Raw genomic sequence first — 17,093 nt, forward strand, 5'->3', positions numbered from 1 at the left:
AGCAGAACAAATATACTTTCATGAATAAACCTTGAATGATTGATTTGTTTGGTACATTAAAAGGGCTTGATTATATGGTATTTATGTTTATATAAATGGAAAAAAGTGTAATTTTATAGATTTTACTTCATATATACGTTTTGTTCATAGCTTTATATGGAAAACATAAAGTTACATATTTAGACTCGCACTCAAAATTATTTTAATGTATTGAGTCCAATAGTGCTGTCTAACCAAAGCATAATTTTTTAGCTGGTATGTTCCAAAGAGATATCAACAGAAATCATAAGCTAATACATTGTAGAGAATCCACTGTTTTGTTTGATCTTTTGTTCCAAAGGTGATTTAACAACAAATTCCTACTTGCGCCTATTTTAATAATTGCCTGGCTTGTATTATTGGTTCTCATTCTGCTTTTCTCTCTCACATACATGAGCTTCAAAATTTTTCCCCCTACACACAAAGACATTTAAAAGACATTTCTGCACTACAAAGTCATTATCTTTTTGTTGTCTCTAAGAAATTAAAATTTTGAACTCTCTAATTCTCAGGTTATAAGACATTTTCTCCAGTCCATTGAATATTTTCTGTGATTTTTATTCAACCCAATCCAATTTTTAATGCTCTTTTAAAACTGCCTCTGTCAGAACTATAAAGTACTGCAGTACTGATCTTGCTGTCAGAGAGAAAATATCCTCTGATCTTTACATCTACATGATGTAAATGTCATGTAATTTAAAGTGTTTCTATTATGCCCCTTCGTAATTGTTTGGTCATCAGTAATTTTATGATCAGCCTTGCATTGCATTTTCTGGGATTAAAAAAATATTGGACACGCTGTGCCACCAATCAGCCCTTGCAGAACCCCTCTCTGAAAGCTCCTGCCTTTGAGAATTAGGTTTTTCTGAAATGTTTTAATTAGCAAGTTCATAAACTGCTGTCTGTGCCCCCTGAGAAAGTAAAGCACTTTGGAACCTGTCCTGTGACACAAACTCAAAACCACATCACAGTGGAACACTTATACTGCCACTACCAGAAACTTCACTGTTGCTATGCTAAGAATATCCAAAGCTATATTACAAAGCTGGCAGATGTGCTCTCAGTAAATCCTGCTGTGAGCTCCCTAAGGCACATGTATTGCCTGAAGCAGAGCTCTGTGAAGGATTGGAGCCTCTGTTATTTGCCCTGTATAAGAAATATGGCAAATGAATCAACAGGCTCCTATGGAAAATAGAGCATGTCTAGAAAAACTGAAATATTGGTACAGGAAAAAGTTCATCTGAAATATACAGCTTGGGCTTTGGGGATTTTTTATCTGTTTGTTTGTTTGATTTTTTTCTTTTTTTTCTTTTTTTTTTTTTTTTTTTGGTATTTAGGAATCTTAGTACTTAGTCAAAGTCCCATTTTGGTAATAGGTAAACAGAAGAAGGGCCTTCTGCTATTATATATGAAATGAGGAATTGGATAAAAATGGGTTGGAATTTTGTATTAGTGGTAAATTGAGTGATTAGTTAGTCTGAAAGGGTTTGACTCAGATGTTAAAACTTATCATTTCACATTTTCTTGCTTTTCCACCACATTGAATTAAGTTTTAATCAGATTGCAAATGAAGAATTGAGCCATTGGGCTAGCTTCCCATTCCCAAGCTAGAGTAGACTACCCGTGATAGCAGATATTTTCCATGGGATTCAGCTACTGACTTACTTTTGAAATAGCATTCTACATCTCCTGATTCATTGTAATGTAATATTTTTTTCAAAGCATACTTTCTGTATTAAATCCAGAGAGATTTCTGGCTTCCAAATCAACATTCTGGAGTGGGCAAGATTATACTGAAATGTGTAGCTTGTAAGAGAAATTACATGAACCAGCAGTTATTCATATACAAGAGAGTTTACAGAAAACAACTGTCCACTTTTAATGTGTTAAACACAATCCAGGTTCAATCCTAAAAGAATGACACAAACATTGAAATTGTCTTGCTGGGAACTTTGCTTACAATAATTCACCAGTGCAGATATCTGAAACCCAAGTTATGTTACATTTCTTTCATGTTGTTTATCATACACCCTCCAAGGGGGAAGCATAGTAAAATCAATCTATAAAAACAATCTATCAATTACCAGAGATCCTAGGATTCATCTTTTAAAAGTCTTCAGTTTAGACCTATGATTGCAATAGCAAATAATGTCTCACATGAACACTTTTCTATTTAGATCCACAACTTAAATCCAGAAATCACCTGAAATAGTGGTAATTCCCACAGGAGTAAATATAAAAAAAAAAAAAAAAAGACAGGAATTGGGTATCTTACACTCATCATGTCCAGATAATGGAACTCAAATCGAAGTAAGTGTAGGACGTGACAACCCAGAACCACTCTTATTGCAAAGTGAAAGAATAGCAAGACAAAGCCCTTCGTTAAAAAAGTCCATCTTTTTTCTAAGTATTGCTTTCCTAGCCTCAAGGTCTAGTGATCATTTCAAAGCAAAGTTCAAATGAGAGAAAGATCCAAAGCTGACTTTGACCAGAGTGGCAGTGCAACTTTATAAAGAGGTTGAAGATCCTGTAATTACTAAAAAAAGGGCAAATTATAGGATGAAATATTTATTTTAATGCCATTTTTTATGAACTAATAAACTGAGTGATACCTTTTATAAATTTGAGAGCTATTATTTTTAGAAAACCACAGCCATGTATCAATTGATTATGCTTTTTTGTGGTTATCATTGCTGGTTTTGCATGATTTTCAACCTGATAGTTGCTTCAAGCATTAAAATTTTAAAATACATGTCTTCCACAAGAACAATTAGATTTTATCATTGATATGCACTTTGCATGTTCCTGTACTATTTCTACAGCTGCCTGAAGAGTCTTGTTTTGAGAGTGTTATTCTAGAATCCTGAGTCTTATTGATTTCAGAAAAGCTTTGGGTTTTCCTTCCCTTCCCACTCCTTTCCCAGAATATCCTAAAGAAAAATTATACATGTTTTACTGACATATTTTTGGCTGCATCAGCTTCAGGAGCCTTGCAAGATTGTCAGGATACACCTCACTTGACTGTGTAAAATCAGTAATCTGAAATTTAAACAGATGAAAGAGCAGGAATTTCAACTGAATAGGTAAAAAGATGCAGTCAATAATCTGTTTGAAGCAAGATCTGTGCCCAATATGAAACTGTTCAAGTAAAATGAATTGAAACATACATTTAATTTGAAAAAGTTGTTGACAACCTTTTCATTATCATTGATGCAAATCAAACCTAAACTGAACCAAAACTTTGGGGGTTTGTTTGTTGTTTTCATGGTTTTTTGGGTTGGTGATTTTGGGTTTTTTTTGTTTGTTTGTTTGCTTGGCTGTCTTTTAATCACACTATAACTTTTATTGAAAGTAATAAATTACCTCTGGCCAAAAACATATTTCACTTTGCACCATAATTTCTCTACAAATTGGTTCTTATGAAGTTGCTTCACTAATCTCTCACTGACATGAGGCTTTTTAGCTTCAACTTTTTTCCAGTTTCAGTTTGCTGACTCTTTGTAGCTACAGACTAAGAGTTCTATCTTGGCTCATTTAGCTCTTGCTCACATTGACTAAACCTAAACCAGAACTATTACTTTTGATTTTCTGTGGGTTTGATTTTCAACCTACTGCTGCCATGATTGAAAGAATTTATAATTATCTTGCCTCTTCATTTTCATGGATGACATTCTCCTCAACATTCATTAAAAGAAGATGAAATGTGAAAGAGATGAGATTTCCGAGACAAAAACCCAATATTAGCAAAATACTTGACAGACAAATGTTTTTATAGGGAAGCTATTTTAACAAATCCAATGTCATAATATGTTACACATCTAGAATATGGAAAAGTTCCAGGGCAAGGAGGTGTGGGAGCTTGCTTTTGGGAGTTTTTGTTGTGGGGTTTTGGTTTTGGTTTCCAAAGAAATTGTAAGCTGTAGCATGCACTGAAATGAAGGAGAAATTGCTCATTCTATGAAGGAATTGGTAAACTGGCTTAGCAAGCACACTTCAGACTGCAAGGTTCAACTGGCCAGGAAGGCACAGTTGAACCTTGCAACTGGAAGGTTTTCAATGCAGCTGGAAACCTGCAGGTTATAAAGAGATTGAGGAGTGGCACAGAGGAAAATGAAGCAGATTATTGATACTAGAGATATATTTAAAATTTTAGGAAAAAAAAGCAGGTTAAAATGTCATTCATTTAATGTGTCATAAGCCTGTAAGGAGGGAATTGTTGAAAAGTGTGAAAAGAATCTTAGTTCTCTTTTTTTGGCCTTTATTTGCTTTGGGTTATTTTCTAATTCAAAAAGATAATATAAAATCTTTTTTTAGTCTAATAAAATTTAGGGTTCCTATTTTAAATGTATTTTTTACTGTAATTTAGTGCCAAAAATATTACAGACTTATTCACTTCAAAGCTGTGTTTGACTGGAGGTCTTGTCAAAGTGAGAGAGAGGGCATTTTCAAAGAGGGGAGGCAGGAGATAAAGAAATGCTATAAATTCTTCAAAGTGAGAAAGATTACTAGATAGCTGTCACTTAGTTTAAAACTGGACACCTTCATTTGTTTTTTGGATTAATGCCTTGGGTGACAGTCCAGAAGATATATATACAAGGGGTAGGATTTAGACTGTTGTAAAAAATCCTGTAATGAAATAGGGAATCAGACTCTGTACAAATCAGAGTGGTAGAAAACCACACATATGAGTAGATGACTACTCATGCCTCCTTAGTGTGCCCACACTGCATTTAAATTCTAAAATGCAAATAGATATAAAGTGCTGCAGGTGGGCATTTTTATTCTAACCAACTATGAATTACATTTACATTAACAATAAAGGATTTCAGCCAATGCAAAATACCAGCCTCACGTTGTCTATTGCTTGATGTTATATCAGAATGCAATGTCTTAAACTAGAATTCTCTGATTCTGTATAAACCCCAGTAGTGACATAGGGTTACTAATGAAACTATATCTTCACCAGGGTATGAGGAACAGTCTATATGACAATAATGGCTTATGAACTTTAAATTTAATACTTGTATGGGTTCATGGATAGTGGCACCAGATAATTAATTTGAAAACTATTTTATCCCTCAGAACTTGCCTCTGTTAGATATTACAGGAATCCATGGTGAGGCCATATAAATTTTCCAACAGTTTGTATTTGAATCCTTGGTTTGCTGACAGATTATATTATATACATAATGACACTTTCTCTGGTTGACAGAGCTCTTGTGAGTACATCTTGAAAGTTTCTATCTAACTTTCCCTTCAAGGCCTCAGTTTGACAGCAGGCACACTGTGCTAAGTATGTGCCAGACTCAGGAGTTATACAAATGTACTGCCCTGCACACACTCCTATGCCCACCATCACCTAGACCAGAAATTGTTGGGTCAGTGACTCATCAAATTATAATCAAATTAATTTGTACTTAGAACAGACCCATAGGCGCCTACATTTTGCAGAGACTGACTCCTTTCAATACCCTATTTTACATATTTAAATTAGAAATAGAAGTTTCATTATGGCACTCCTAGATTCAAAGCAATATTCCCTGAGCAGTTGCCAAGAAATTTGAAAGGTAACCCTAAGGAAGTACTGGGTGTTGAAATGCTGTGTTGAATTGATGCTGTAGACTTTGAAGAATTTACTGGCTACTAAAGACATGCAGTTTTAATCCAAGAAAACAACTTGTTTCTTATGCAGCACATACATACTTATAGGAGGCATCCATTGTAGCACTTTAATATCATCCAGTAATAATAAACGTCTCACAGCATTGAAAAACACTCAGGAATTTATATTTACTTTAAATGAAAAGTCATTACTGTTAGGGACATTTGCATTCCTATAGGAATATGTTTGGTACCTGTAAGTGATATGTTTGTGCTGCCATTTCTGTCCTGTTAGTGCGTAGCGTTTCCGACGAATGTTAAATTTGGAGCTACCTCTTGTTTGGTCAGGCACACCACATCTAGGTTTCTTCATCCAGCTGCAAGAAACAGCACCACACAGTTAAGCAACATGGAAGAAAAAATCATAGCCACTGCATCCCTAATAAAAACATGTAAATATCTATATACATATAATTTAAAAAAAAATATAAACAAATACAACAGACTGTTGGTGTTCTTTTACTTCAAGATACTGAAATTGCTACCCTTTTGATACTACCAAGTTCCTCTATCTCACTTTTTTCCACACAATGAGAAGTATCTCATTGCAACGATGAGCTCCTAATGGAGATATTTAACTCAAGAATTATTGGTTAAGAATATTTAATGTTCTGCACAAAATCAAGTTGAAAAATCTAAATCACATACAATAAAAAAGATCATTGCAGCAGCACCAGATTTCCCAGAGAAGGGCTGTGTTTCTACAGTGCTCTTCAATATTTCATTCTTTTCCAGTATTTAAAAAAATTTAAACTTGCCAGCATTTCAAACATATTAAGATGATGTCTAATTCAAAAGTATAATTGCCACAGCAATATCCTTGAACTGTTTCTCACTTGTAGTGTAAGGCATTGTTCAGTTCAAAGAAACCACAGCTATAAAGTAATTATATTATATGAGTTGAATGGCTGCAGGACAATTTACCATCAGGAAGAGAGTAAGGCTAAAGTCTTTTACTGCATAAGTAAAAGACAAATCTCTTTTTTTACTTTTTCCAGTTCATTGTACTTCTATCATGCCAGACAATTACTTATGTAAAAGCTATAGTTTTCCAATGGCATTTAACAGAAGACTAGTCATACCCTATATTCAGGCTTTCATGGACAAATTTCTGACCATTAAACTGACATTGTTTTGCAAATAAATGAAGCAGCTGTATATATGTGTGTTTGGATGACAGGAAAGTAATTTCAAATGTCATCTCAGAAAGTGAATTCCCTTTAAAACATGCACAGGTAATAAAAAAAAAGCCACTCCAAAAAGAAAACCGTCAATAATCAGCCTCACTTATTTTGATAAATGTGTAAGAAGTGGTTTAAAAGTACAGTTATACTTGTAACACTTCATACATACAGTAGCTATGGGTATATAGCAAACTGTTTTTCAAAGGCACAAGTAGGTGTTAAGCTCACCAGCCTGTGAGAAAGTACAAAATTTTCTTGATAGTACCAAGATGGCACTGCACCCCACTTGCACTGATAAGAGCCTGCAAAAACTCTGATGTGAGACAAATCTATTGAGTAGAACAGGTCAGGAACTAAAAACCTCATGAATTTAACTGCCTTAACTGGAGACATCAAGTTCACAATCATCTGCTTCAAATAAGAAACGTAGAATGATTTTTTTTTCTAATTTCTAGTCAGAATACTTATGCATGTCACATAAAACAGCTGAGATGCAAGGAAAACAGTGTTCTTTCCCCAGCGCCTGCAAAGGCACCATTCTGCAAAAATTTAACAAACCTTACCCCACCAGCATTTGCTGAAACACCCTGTAATTTTACTTCAAGTTTCTTTGGTTTTTGAAATAAAATAACAATGCAAGAAAGTAGACATGAGGGATTTTTGGGATGAAATATTACTGAAAAGCTTAATTTGCTCTAATAATGAAAGAAAATGAAGGAAAGAAGCAGACCTCTGTTACAGACCGAAGGGCAATAATATTCTTCTTATTAAAATGATATGTTTACACTTAATGAGATTGAAATTGACTCAGACATTTGAAAACTTTTAGACACATTGTAAGTAATACTTTTTAATAAGGGTATATATAAATATTGTATATATATATCACTCATAGTTATATCATTTCAAGGGCAATGACATAAAAGTCATTGAATAGGCCTTTCCCTTCTCCAAAAAGTTTACATTATTTAGCTTAAGTGATGGAGGCCTATTTTAATAACAGGGTTTGCTTACTAGGAAGCTAGGGGCAGATAAGAGTAAATATTTTAAGTTCTGAATTTAAAAATTCAGTTCCAAAGCTATTGACCTAATTTCTCAAGTCAAAAGATTCAATAATCTTACAGAAAGTCTTGTTAATGTAAAATTTTTTTCACACTTTAGAACTAATACTAAAAGTCAAGAACAGTAGGTAATGTAGATTCAAAAGTCATCATTCTATTATCTTACTAGAACTACTGACAATGCCTTTTTAACAAAACAAAACATGGCCCAAAATAACATGTTATGAAATTCAGGCAGTCACAATTTGTTCCTGCATTGATTTTGAAGTAGTATGTACCTATCAAGGACATCATGCTTGCACCCTTATTGCCTTGGACAGAGAGGGGATGTTCCAAGTTGTCGTGCTGTCTGGACCACTAATGTTCTTACTATTGTTACAAGAGGTCTGGGACTGTAGTTCACACAACATAAATCCAAATATAAATCAAGTGGAAGTCATTGCAGGGTGGTTCAGTAGCTTTGGGGAAATTATCTTCATGTAAAATTTAAGGAAAGATGCAAGTCGCAGGCGAAGATTTGGAACATCATCAAATCTATCACCTAGATCTTAGCTGAGCTAAGTTTAGATGCCAAATTTTAAAGAAACTAGTGCATGACTAGTATGGGAGCTCAGTATTTTAAAGCACAGAAATGGGGCAAAATGCTAACAACTTCAGACACATAAATTTTCCTTTGATTTCTATAATATTTTAATTTTTTTTCAATTTTTTCAACAGTAATTGTTCTGGCACACACTGGGAGGAAGACTTCTCTTAGTAATAATCATTAATGCTCATGACATTCCAGATGCTTAGCACATAATATGGTCTTCCCTTGGGAGAACTGACAAATAAAACATTGATTTCTATGTTCTTCCAAATATAGATTCTTCCAACGTAATATGATCAAGGTTTTCCATGTTCCTGATTGTTAGCTAGAGTTTAATTTTTTTGACATGTTTTTGAAATATGCTTCATTTTTAAAAGGTGTATACAAGTAATGACTTTGCCTCCCTTTCATCACTTTGTTTTTGAACTTTGAGAAATCTTTTCTGCAGCAGCCTTTCAAAATTAATATTTTATAAGTACTCAATAAAGAGGCTTAATTGTGACTAATGTTCTCTATCTGCACACTGTGTCACATCACATTCCTCTTCTAACTCCATTAGTTTGAATCTTGAGAAGCTGTGTATGTCAGGGAAATTTAAATATTTTAGACTCACAGCAAATCTAGAAAGATTAAAAGAGAAATATGCAGCAAAACTGTGATGCTCTTCCAGTAGAGAGATGAAACTGAAATTCTATCTCAAGCCAGCTGCCTAACCATATTTTGTTCTTTGTTTTCTAGGAGGAAAAATCTTTTTCTGTCTCTTATTTTTCTTAAGCCTTCAAGAAAAAACTTTACCCTCACAGAATCAGAACATTAAAAACAATAAATTTGGCATTAAATTGCTGCTAAGGTTGCACAATTGTTCTGTTGTTATTGGTCTTTGGGGGTTATTTGGGACAGAGTTATAGCAAAAAAGGAAACTAAAAGAGAAGGTTCAGCTTGAGTTACTGCAACTTAACTTAGTGGTTGGACAAACTATAGATGTCTGTTTAGGAAAACAACTGAATTATACCCTTAAACTTCTAGTGAGGAGAAGACATCCCTATGGATGTCTTTCTAAGCATCTTTGCTTATGTAGCCTGCTATTACAGGACTTTCTTGACACTTGCTAAGTAATAGGAGACAGTCAAAGAGTGATGTAAGATATTGCATTTCAGCCTTGATGATTCCTTTTTTAAGACTTCTCATTGGATATTTGCTGGAGGTACAGACCTTATGTATATTTTCTTACAAAAAACAATACTACTTTACTAAGAAAATAAACCACTGGATCAATTTCAACAGCTCAGAATTTTCTTTGTGACTGATAGGTAATATATAAATAGCAGAGAGCATGGTTAGAAGCTCATCTAAGCATTGAAATAAGCACATTTGCCATTTATTTCTAAAGGATAACATTAGAATAAAATGAAAGTTTTGTTATTATTGCACAGATTTAGTCAGCATCCATTCCATCTGTATATCAAGAAGTTTGCAGTGCACTCCTCAAAAGAGCAAAACAAGTCTTGGGAATATGTATAGCAGTTTTAAGAAAAGATAACAACTAGTCTTTTTCTACAATGTTTCTTTTAGGGATACAGAAAAGCAGGAATGCCAACAGTGGGTCCAGTTTTAGAAATGTCTTTTTTTCATGAAACATTGACTGTGTTTGGAATATAGAAATGAAATACAGAAAATACTGTGGCACTCCATGCAAACATTGTAGAGTATTTTCACTGGGTTAGCCATTCTCATGGTAGTTGTATTCAGAAACTCCCTCACATTTTTACACCATTATAAGGCAGTCTCCTCCTACCACTCACTCTTCCTTACCCCAGCAATAACTATGTATCATTCTTTCCAAGACACTTGCGAAAAAAAATAGCGAAACCAAGTGAATGCTGAGTAGTAGGGAGAGGATGAATACTGCTCATATTTATGCATACCAAAACACTCATTGAAGGATTATCTTTTTTTTTCAAAGCAGCAAAATTCCCCCAGGAGACATTTGATGGTGCTGCTGCTGTAGGACATTATTTCCTTGTTAATACTCCAAAGTTGGTTCCTATGAAGTTGCTAATATAACTTTTTTAATTGTTTGTCCTTCTGAAGACAAAGAGTACATCATAACCTCTTCTCAAGATGTGTCAAAGAAGCAGGTAAATCCTCAAGCACAAGATGAGAACATATTTTTTACGAGGTTCCTGCTTTATTTATTATTTGCAACACCAGCATTGTTAGCTATCACAGCATATTAATCCTAGAGAAACAAATTATAAACTGTCACATATTTCTGACCTAAAGAGTATATATTACTTTTTGTGTAGATGAAAGGGAAAAAAAATTCAAAAATTTGCAAAATAATGTCACAAACGAACAACTGAAAAGAATCTACCCTTTATAATGCAGTTCTATATCCCATGAATATTCAGTGATGTGAAGTGATGGTACCTTGAGGCCAGACTTCAGTTAAAAATCAGGTTTTTATTGCTTTGCTTTTTCAGCACCAATGTTAGTGTGACAGGCTTTTAAGAATCAGTTCTGTTCCTAACTTGACTCAAGTTAATGTGATCCCAAATATCTAAGTAAATGCAGCATTCATCCAGCATGAGTTACATGTACCTAAGTTGCAATATATTAATGTATCTTTCTGTGTAGAAGAAAGTCATGCATCAAAAGATCTCAAAGACTCAATATTCACCACTTTATAAGATTAATATTTTGGATTACTGCATAGTTGGATTTATTCATCTCTTAAATTGCAGAAGTGAAGAAAATCTTGCTGGCCAAAATGCCAAATTAGCAACATTAACCGTCTCCATTTAGTGTTTAGAATTTTGGGTTGTTTTGTTTTTTTCAATTCTCCAGCTGATACTTTAAATTGAGATGGCCTCTGCTTTCCCTCAGGTCTCCCATTCTGTCTCTGCTTTCTCTCAGGTCTTCCCTTTCTGTCTCTTCTGCACTGTTGTGATGATATATTCACTATTCACTATTTTAGTGAAATATATTGTCTCTGACAAAGTTGCTACTAATGTGTCATGAAAAGGGTCCTGGTTCCTGGCAGCACTCTCTCCTCAAAGACCAATCACTGAAGCTTTTATGAAGAGCACAGACTCTTCACCCTTCAGAGGACCATAAACAAACTTTTGAGCATGGCCATCTCACAGGCATTTACTGCTATTGCACTGCATGGTCTAAGGTCCTTTAAATTCCTAAACCAGGGATGTGTGATCAACTCACCTCCCCTGAGGGCAGTCACAAAATCTGCTTTGTTTTATTGCTTTTCAATGCAATAGAGTATGTGTCAGTGGAATAAAATGATTTTTCCAATCCTGCCAGCATTTTGTGCAGTCTCTTCCCTAAACTCTAAATGATAGAAAAATCATTAATGTCAGCTACTTTACCATAGAAGAATGACAAAAGATAACACATCAGGTTGGGGGGTCGTAAATGAGAAATGAAGGATGATTTTTTTCCCCTCCAAAAAAAACATTTTAGAACTTCTCCCCCACCCCCCAATAAGGATTTTAGAGCAGTAGAAGCATATTTTACTGAAGCAAATGTTGGATATGCAGGGATTGCACTATTGAATTATTGCTTGCTTTTCAAGTGAAGTAACTTTTTGTGAAATCACAATATAATCTTTATCACAATTTAGCTGAAATGAGTCCAACCAGCACTTCAAATCAGAGAATAGTTTAAGTTTGAAAAGACCTCTACAATTTTTGATTCCAACCATTATCATGGCACTGCCAAATCCACCATAAAACCATGTCCCTAAGTGCCACATCTACACTTCCCTGGGAAACCTGTTCCAATGCTTGACAAACCTTTAGGTGAAGAACTGTTTGTTAATATCCATCTAAACCTCCCCTGGTGCTACTTGAACTTATTACCTGGGAGAAGGGGCTGAACCTTGCCTGGCTAAAACCTCCTTTCAGGTAGCACTAGAGAGTGATAAGGTAACCCTGAGCCTCCTTTTTTTAGCTTAAACAGCCACAATTCCCACAGCTGCTCATCACTGGACTTGTGCTCCAGACCCTTCCCCCACTATGTTGCCCTTCTCCGGACATACTCCAGCACCTCAATGTCTTTCTTGCAATGAAGAACCCAAAATGAAACGCGGAATTCAACGAGTGAATCGTTCTCTTATTGTGTATTAATAGTGCCTGTTATTTTACTCTTTTGGGCACATTTTTAAAATTTGGCATAGCATAGAGTTGCTTGAAAGCGTCCTTTGATCGCCCCGTTTTACAGTTTCTCTGTGTCCATTCTGTCACTAAATCAGACACAGAGCCAGAAACTACTTCAGAATTGCAAAGCGCATGCAAAACTGATTCAATTTTACTGCATGTTAAAATCACCACACCTGGTTTTTTGTTACGAGAAACCACTAAACAAATGGGCCAGTGGAGCCTGCCAAATTTATTAAATAGGAATAAAGAAATTTACACTAAAACTTTTCTAGTAAAACAAGACTCCTTCAACTGTGATACCCTTCATTGATTCTTGCCAGTTTCAATACGCTTTCTCCCTTCCACAATGATAACCTTTTGGCCCTTACTTTAGGTAACCCTGTTATATCTTGTTTACAATCACTTGCCCAAAGGAAAATGTCAGGCAGGTCATGACCTGCTACCATGAAATTAAAAAGCTGAAGAAAACAAAAAGGCAAAGAAGAGAGAAACAATTTACCTCCCCCTCTGAAGCTCCAACACTATTTGGATACTCCAGTTATGCTGCTTCCCAGTTCTATATTACCCTGCTTGAAACAGAAAAGTCAAGAGCAGTTCAGTACTGGTTACTTACTCAATTGTGTTCCTGTCCACTTTTCCTGTCATATTAATGCCATAGAACTGCTGCATGGCAGCTATAGCTGATTGCATGGTTTCTGCAGAGCGCAACACCGACATTCGGGGGTCAGTTGGTGGAAGGTAGCCATACTTTTGTAACCATACCTGCAATGACAAGTGCAGCAGCTATTAAATAGAAATTACAGGTAAATAAAATGCTCCCTAGTAATTAGTTGCATACCATACATAAAGAAGATTCTAATTCACCAAGTATAAATCCTGCTAGTTTGGGTGCTTGGGTTTTTTTATTTTATCTGCCGATAAGAAATTCTGTGGGAATTTTACTTCACCTTCTTTATTAAAGAAGGTGAAGTAAAATTCCCAAAGAATGTTGCTATAAGACTTACAGAGTTTTCTACCCAGAAGCCATCTCTCTTTATTATCTGAAACTGCCTGCTTCAATTATTTATTTAATGTATTTATTTATTTATTTGAAGCTATAACTTAAGCAGCTAACCCTGTCTCTAGGCATTTCAAGTAGTGTTTTAAGCAGACAAGATATAAATCTACAATATATGCCACATACAATTGACTGCCCACAGGGCACATAATAATATTCACCATTTACAATAATAAATCCACAATAGCTCACACATTTACACTAAATTGTTATTGTGGAAGAGAGGGTAGGGAGACATTCAACTTTCTGAGAATAATATCAAAATCACATACTTATAGGCAAAATAGGTGTCCAGGAGATAGTGAAGTAGCAGAGTCTGCCTTCACTTAGAGAAAACTCTCTGATAAGAGGGAACTAGCTTTTAAAATCAAGATGAATTTAATGCCAACTCCTTATGCTCTTAATTGTGTAGAAGTGTGAGGTCCAAATTACTGAAAGCTTTATGGATTAAAGTCACTATCTTAAGAACCCTTGGACAAGCCCTCTGCAACTTGCTGTCCTCTTGAGGCAATGTTTCATAAACAAGTAGCTTTATGTATTCTCAAAATCAAGACTATACAGAAAACAGTGAAAGGCTTTTGAGGAAGTGAGGATGCAGCTTTAAAAATGTCTTTTCCTTTGAGGGCTGGAAGTGCTCACAAGAATTGCCAATCTTCAGTTAAAATGCACTGCTGCAGTTTCACTCCCCCCAGTAACAAAATATTTACAATCACATAAATCTGATCATCCGTTCTTTAGTTAAAAAAAAAAAAATCTAAATTTATTCAGCCACTTCTTTCAAACACATCACAATTCACAGATTCTGAATCATTACATTAATGAACGTTATCCACCCACCACACCTTACAGTGTTTTGTGGTCTCTCTCTGCCTCATACAACACTTCTGGGTTTTTACCTGCTTGTATATACACTGTTTCTATGCAGCCTAACACCAGCCTATGTACCTATTTTCAGTTTTAAATTCATCTTCCCAAGTCCACCATTTTAGTTTGGCAGCAGGTTGACCACTGTCATGGTGCACTCCCCTTTTATGAACACAGTGAAGATGATCACCTCGAATTAACTTATTATTAGGGTTCCCTTTACTAACACCCAGTGTGCTTTATAGGTGAACATTGGCTCAGTGTAAGTAAAAGATCAAACTGGAATTAAAGACTGTTGAAATCTTCAGGTTATAAGTTCAGATATTTCTAATTTAAACATGTTTACCTGAAACACACATTTACCTGTGCAGTTCACACACAAACTCAACAACCACAGAATCACAGAATCACTGAATAGTTTGAACTGGAAGGGACCCACAGGGATCATCAAACCCAACTCTTAAGTGACTTGCCTGCAGGAATCAAAACCACAACCTGTTTGTGAGCTCCACAAATCAGGGAAATACAACAGGGCAGGGAGGTATAGACAGGATTAAGACCCAGACTTAAGTCTTTCATCTTCACATTATCTCTATACACAGGAATCGTTCAGAATAAGGAAATTTTGTTTAATAGATGGGAAAATGCTCTTATTTAAAATAGAAATGAATTGCTACAATCAGTACTTACATAAAACTTCACATATTCACACTTTCTTACACTTTTCAGTTTTAAGGAAGAGTTTGTGTACAGTAAGTGCGTGCAAGATTTGGGTAAGTACAGAAATTACTTTGTTTATGTGCCACTTTGCAGATGAAGCCTGTTCTTCCCTACATTATTGGAAGATAGCTCTGAGAGGCCAGACAGAGCCTGAATGTTGGCAGGAGCAATGTACTAGGTAGAAACGAGACCATGGAACTAAGAAATAAATGTCTGACACAGAGTGGATTGATTTCAGTGTAAACCCATTTAATAATGGGTTTATTTTTATATTCATCTTCTCAAGTCAATGATATCAAAACAAACAGTAAGGGAAGCAAAATAATTCTGAGTAGAATGTCGCAATTATGTAAAATGGTGCCACCTTCTTGCCACCTTCTCAACAAGAACTTGGTATGCAGACACAGCTCAGGGCTTTTAATGAAGCTTTGAGGTGCAAAGGGCAGACAAAATTGCTTGGTAAGCTTGGGAGGTCACCTATCACCACACAAAACCATCCTCACTGCAGCATAACTGAATAAGTCAGAAGTGTGGGGTTGCAAGTAAGAAAACTTGCCAGAAGTTAAACCTTCAGATATCTCAATTAGAAAAGCTATTAATATAGAGACAGAAAAAATATCTTGGGGACTACTGCTCATGGGAGAAGTGGAGCAGGGAGAACAAACAGGAATCTAGCAGAGTGCCACTGCAGACACACTTGGCAGAAAGGGAGTTGGCTCAGAAACAGCAGGAGAGGACAGTACAACCTCTCTCTATCTAAAAAGTCTTACATGCAAGGTAAGTACAGGATGCCTGAAAGCCACCCCCAATCATTGAACAAAGGAAGTAGACCACCTGGGTCTTCCCTCAGCCTTCAAAAGACACAGCCAACATTCTGGAAAGTCATCTGACACTCTGAAAGTAAGTTTATTTTTGAAAATTCAGACAAACTGACCTCAGGCTGGTGAATGTTTGAGAGCTAGTAGCATTTAGTGTTACAAAATTCTATACTCTGTCCTTGTGAGAAAGGATTATGAAACAAGAAAAAAGACAGAAAATCTGGTTCTGCAGTTTTCTGCAAGAATGAAAACTTTTGAAGGACTTTGGCTCAGACTACCAGATATCTGAAATATGTGCCTCAGATTTTATTGTTCATAGTCCAAATGCTATGAACTATAGAGGAGAAGCTTAGCTTAAAGCCCAGAATATATAGGTGGGCAAAACAGCAAAAGGGAAAAGAAACAGTATGAGAAGGAGAATGAAAGAAAAAAAATTCTCTTGGTCTTGTACTTTTGAGGAAAGCTATAAAATAAATTATACACAGAAGAATTTTCCCCTCCCTTCTACTGATATTAGACTTGATCTGCCTTTAAGGTACTTCAGCAATGACAGTGTCTTGGCAAGCCTCATCCTGAGGAAATCTTTGGTCTTGGAACAAAGAAATAGTGAAGTAGATCCCTCTAACATGCAATGTCTTGGAGAGCAATTGGACCCTTTGCACAGACTCCAAATAAGTGATAGGTTTCATTCCTTTATACAATTTAAGAAGATAAAATACTTCTACTTCAAGTCAAGTTTTTGGGCAGGACTTTCTTGTCCTGCTGCAAAATGAGACCCGTGGTATCTCTCAGGTAACCACAGAAAAACACAGCTGGAAGGCAATAGGTTCAACCATTTCCCTCTCTAGTACAGTGCTTTACTATCCCACTGCTGTGAAGATTCCTTTAGAGTTTAATCCTTCTTACTAGAAGGATTAAACCTGTA

The 17,093-nt window shown here is 35.5% G+C and overlaps 1 protein-coding gene across 1 annotated transcript in view; it reads right to left on the bottom strand.

Moving 5' to 3' along the window:
• The window catches only part of MMP16 (matrix metallopeptidase 16), a 164,398-nt gene that overhangs the window by 67,765 nt on the left and 79,540 nt on the right, over positions 1-17,093 (bottom strand). Inside the window, exons 2-3 of the mRNA XM_050971846.1 lie at positions 13,323-13,471; positions 5,895-6,017 (exon numbers count right to left, since the gene is read on the bottom strand). Coding sequence (XP_050827803.1) covers positions 5,895-6,017; positions 13,323-13,471 — 272 coding nt within the window. The remainder of the gene's footprint in view (positions 1-5,894; positions 6,018-13,322; positions 13,472-17,093) is intronic.

Source organism: Serinus canaria, chromosome 2 (genome assembly GCF_022539315.1).
Source record: "Serinus canaria isolate serCan28SL12 chromosome 2, serCan2020, whole genome shotgun sequence".
NCBI lineage: Eukaryota > Metazoa > Chordata > Aves > Passeriformes > Fringillidae > Serinus > Serinus canaria.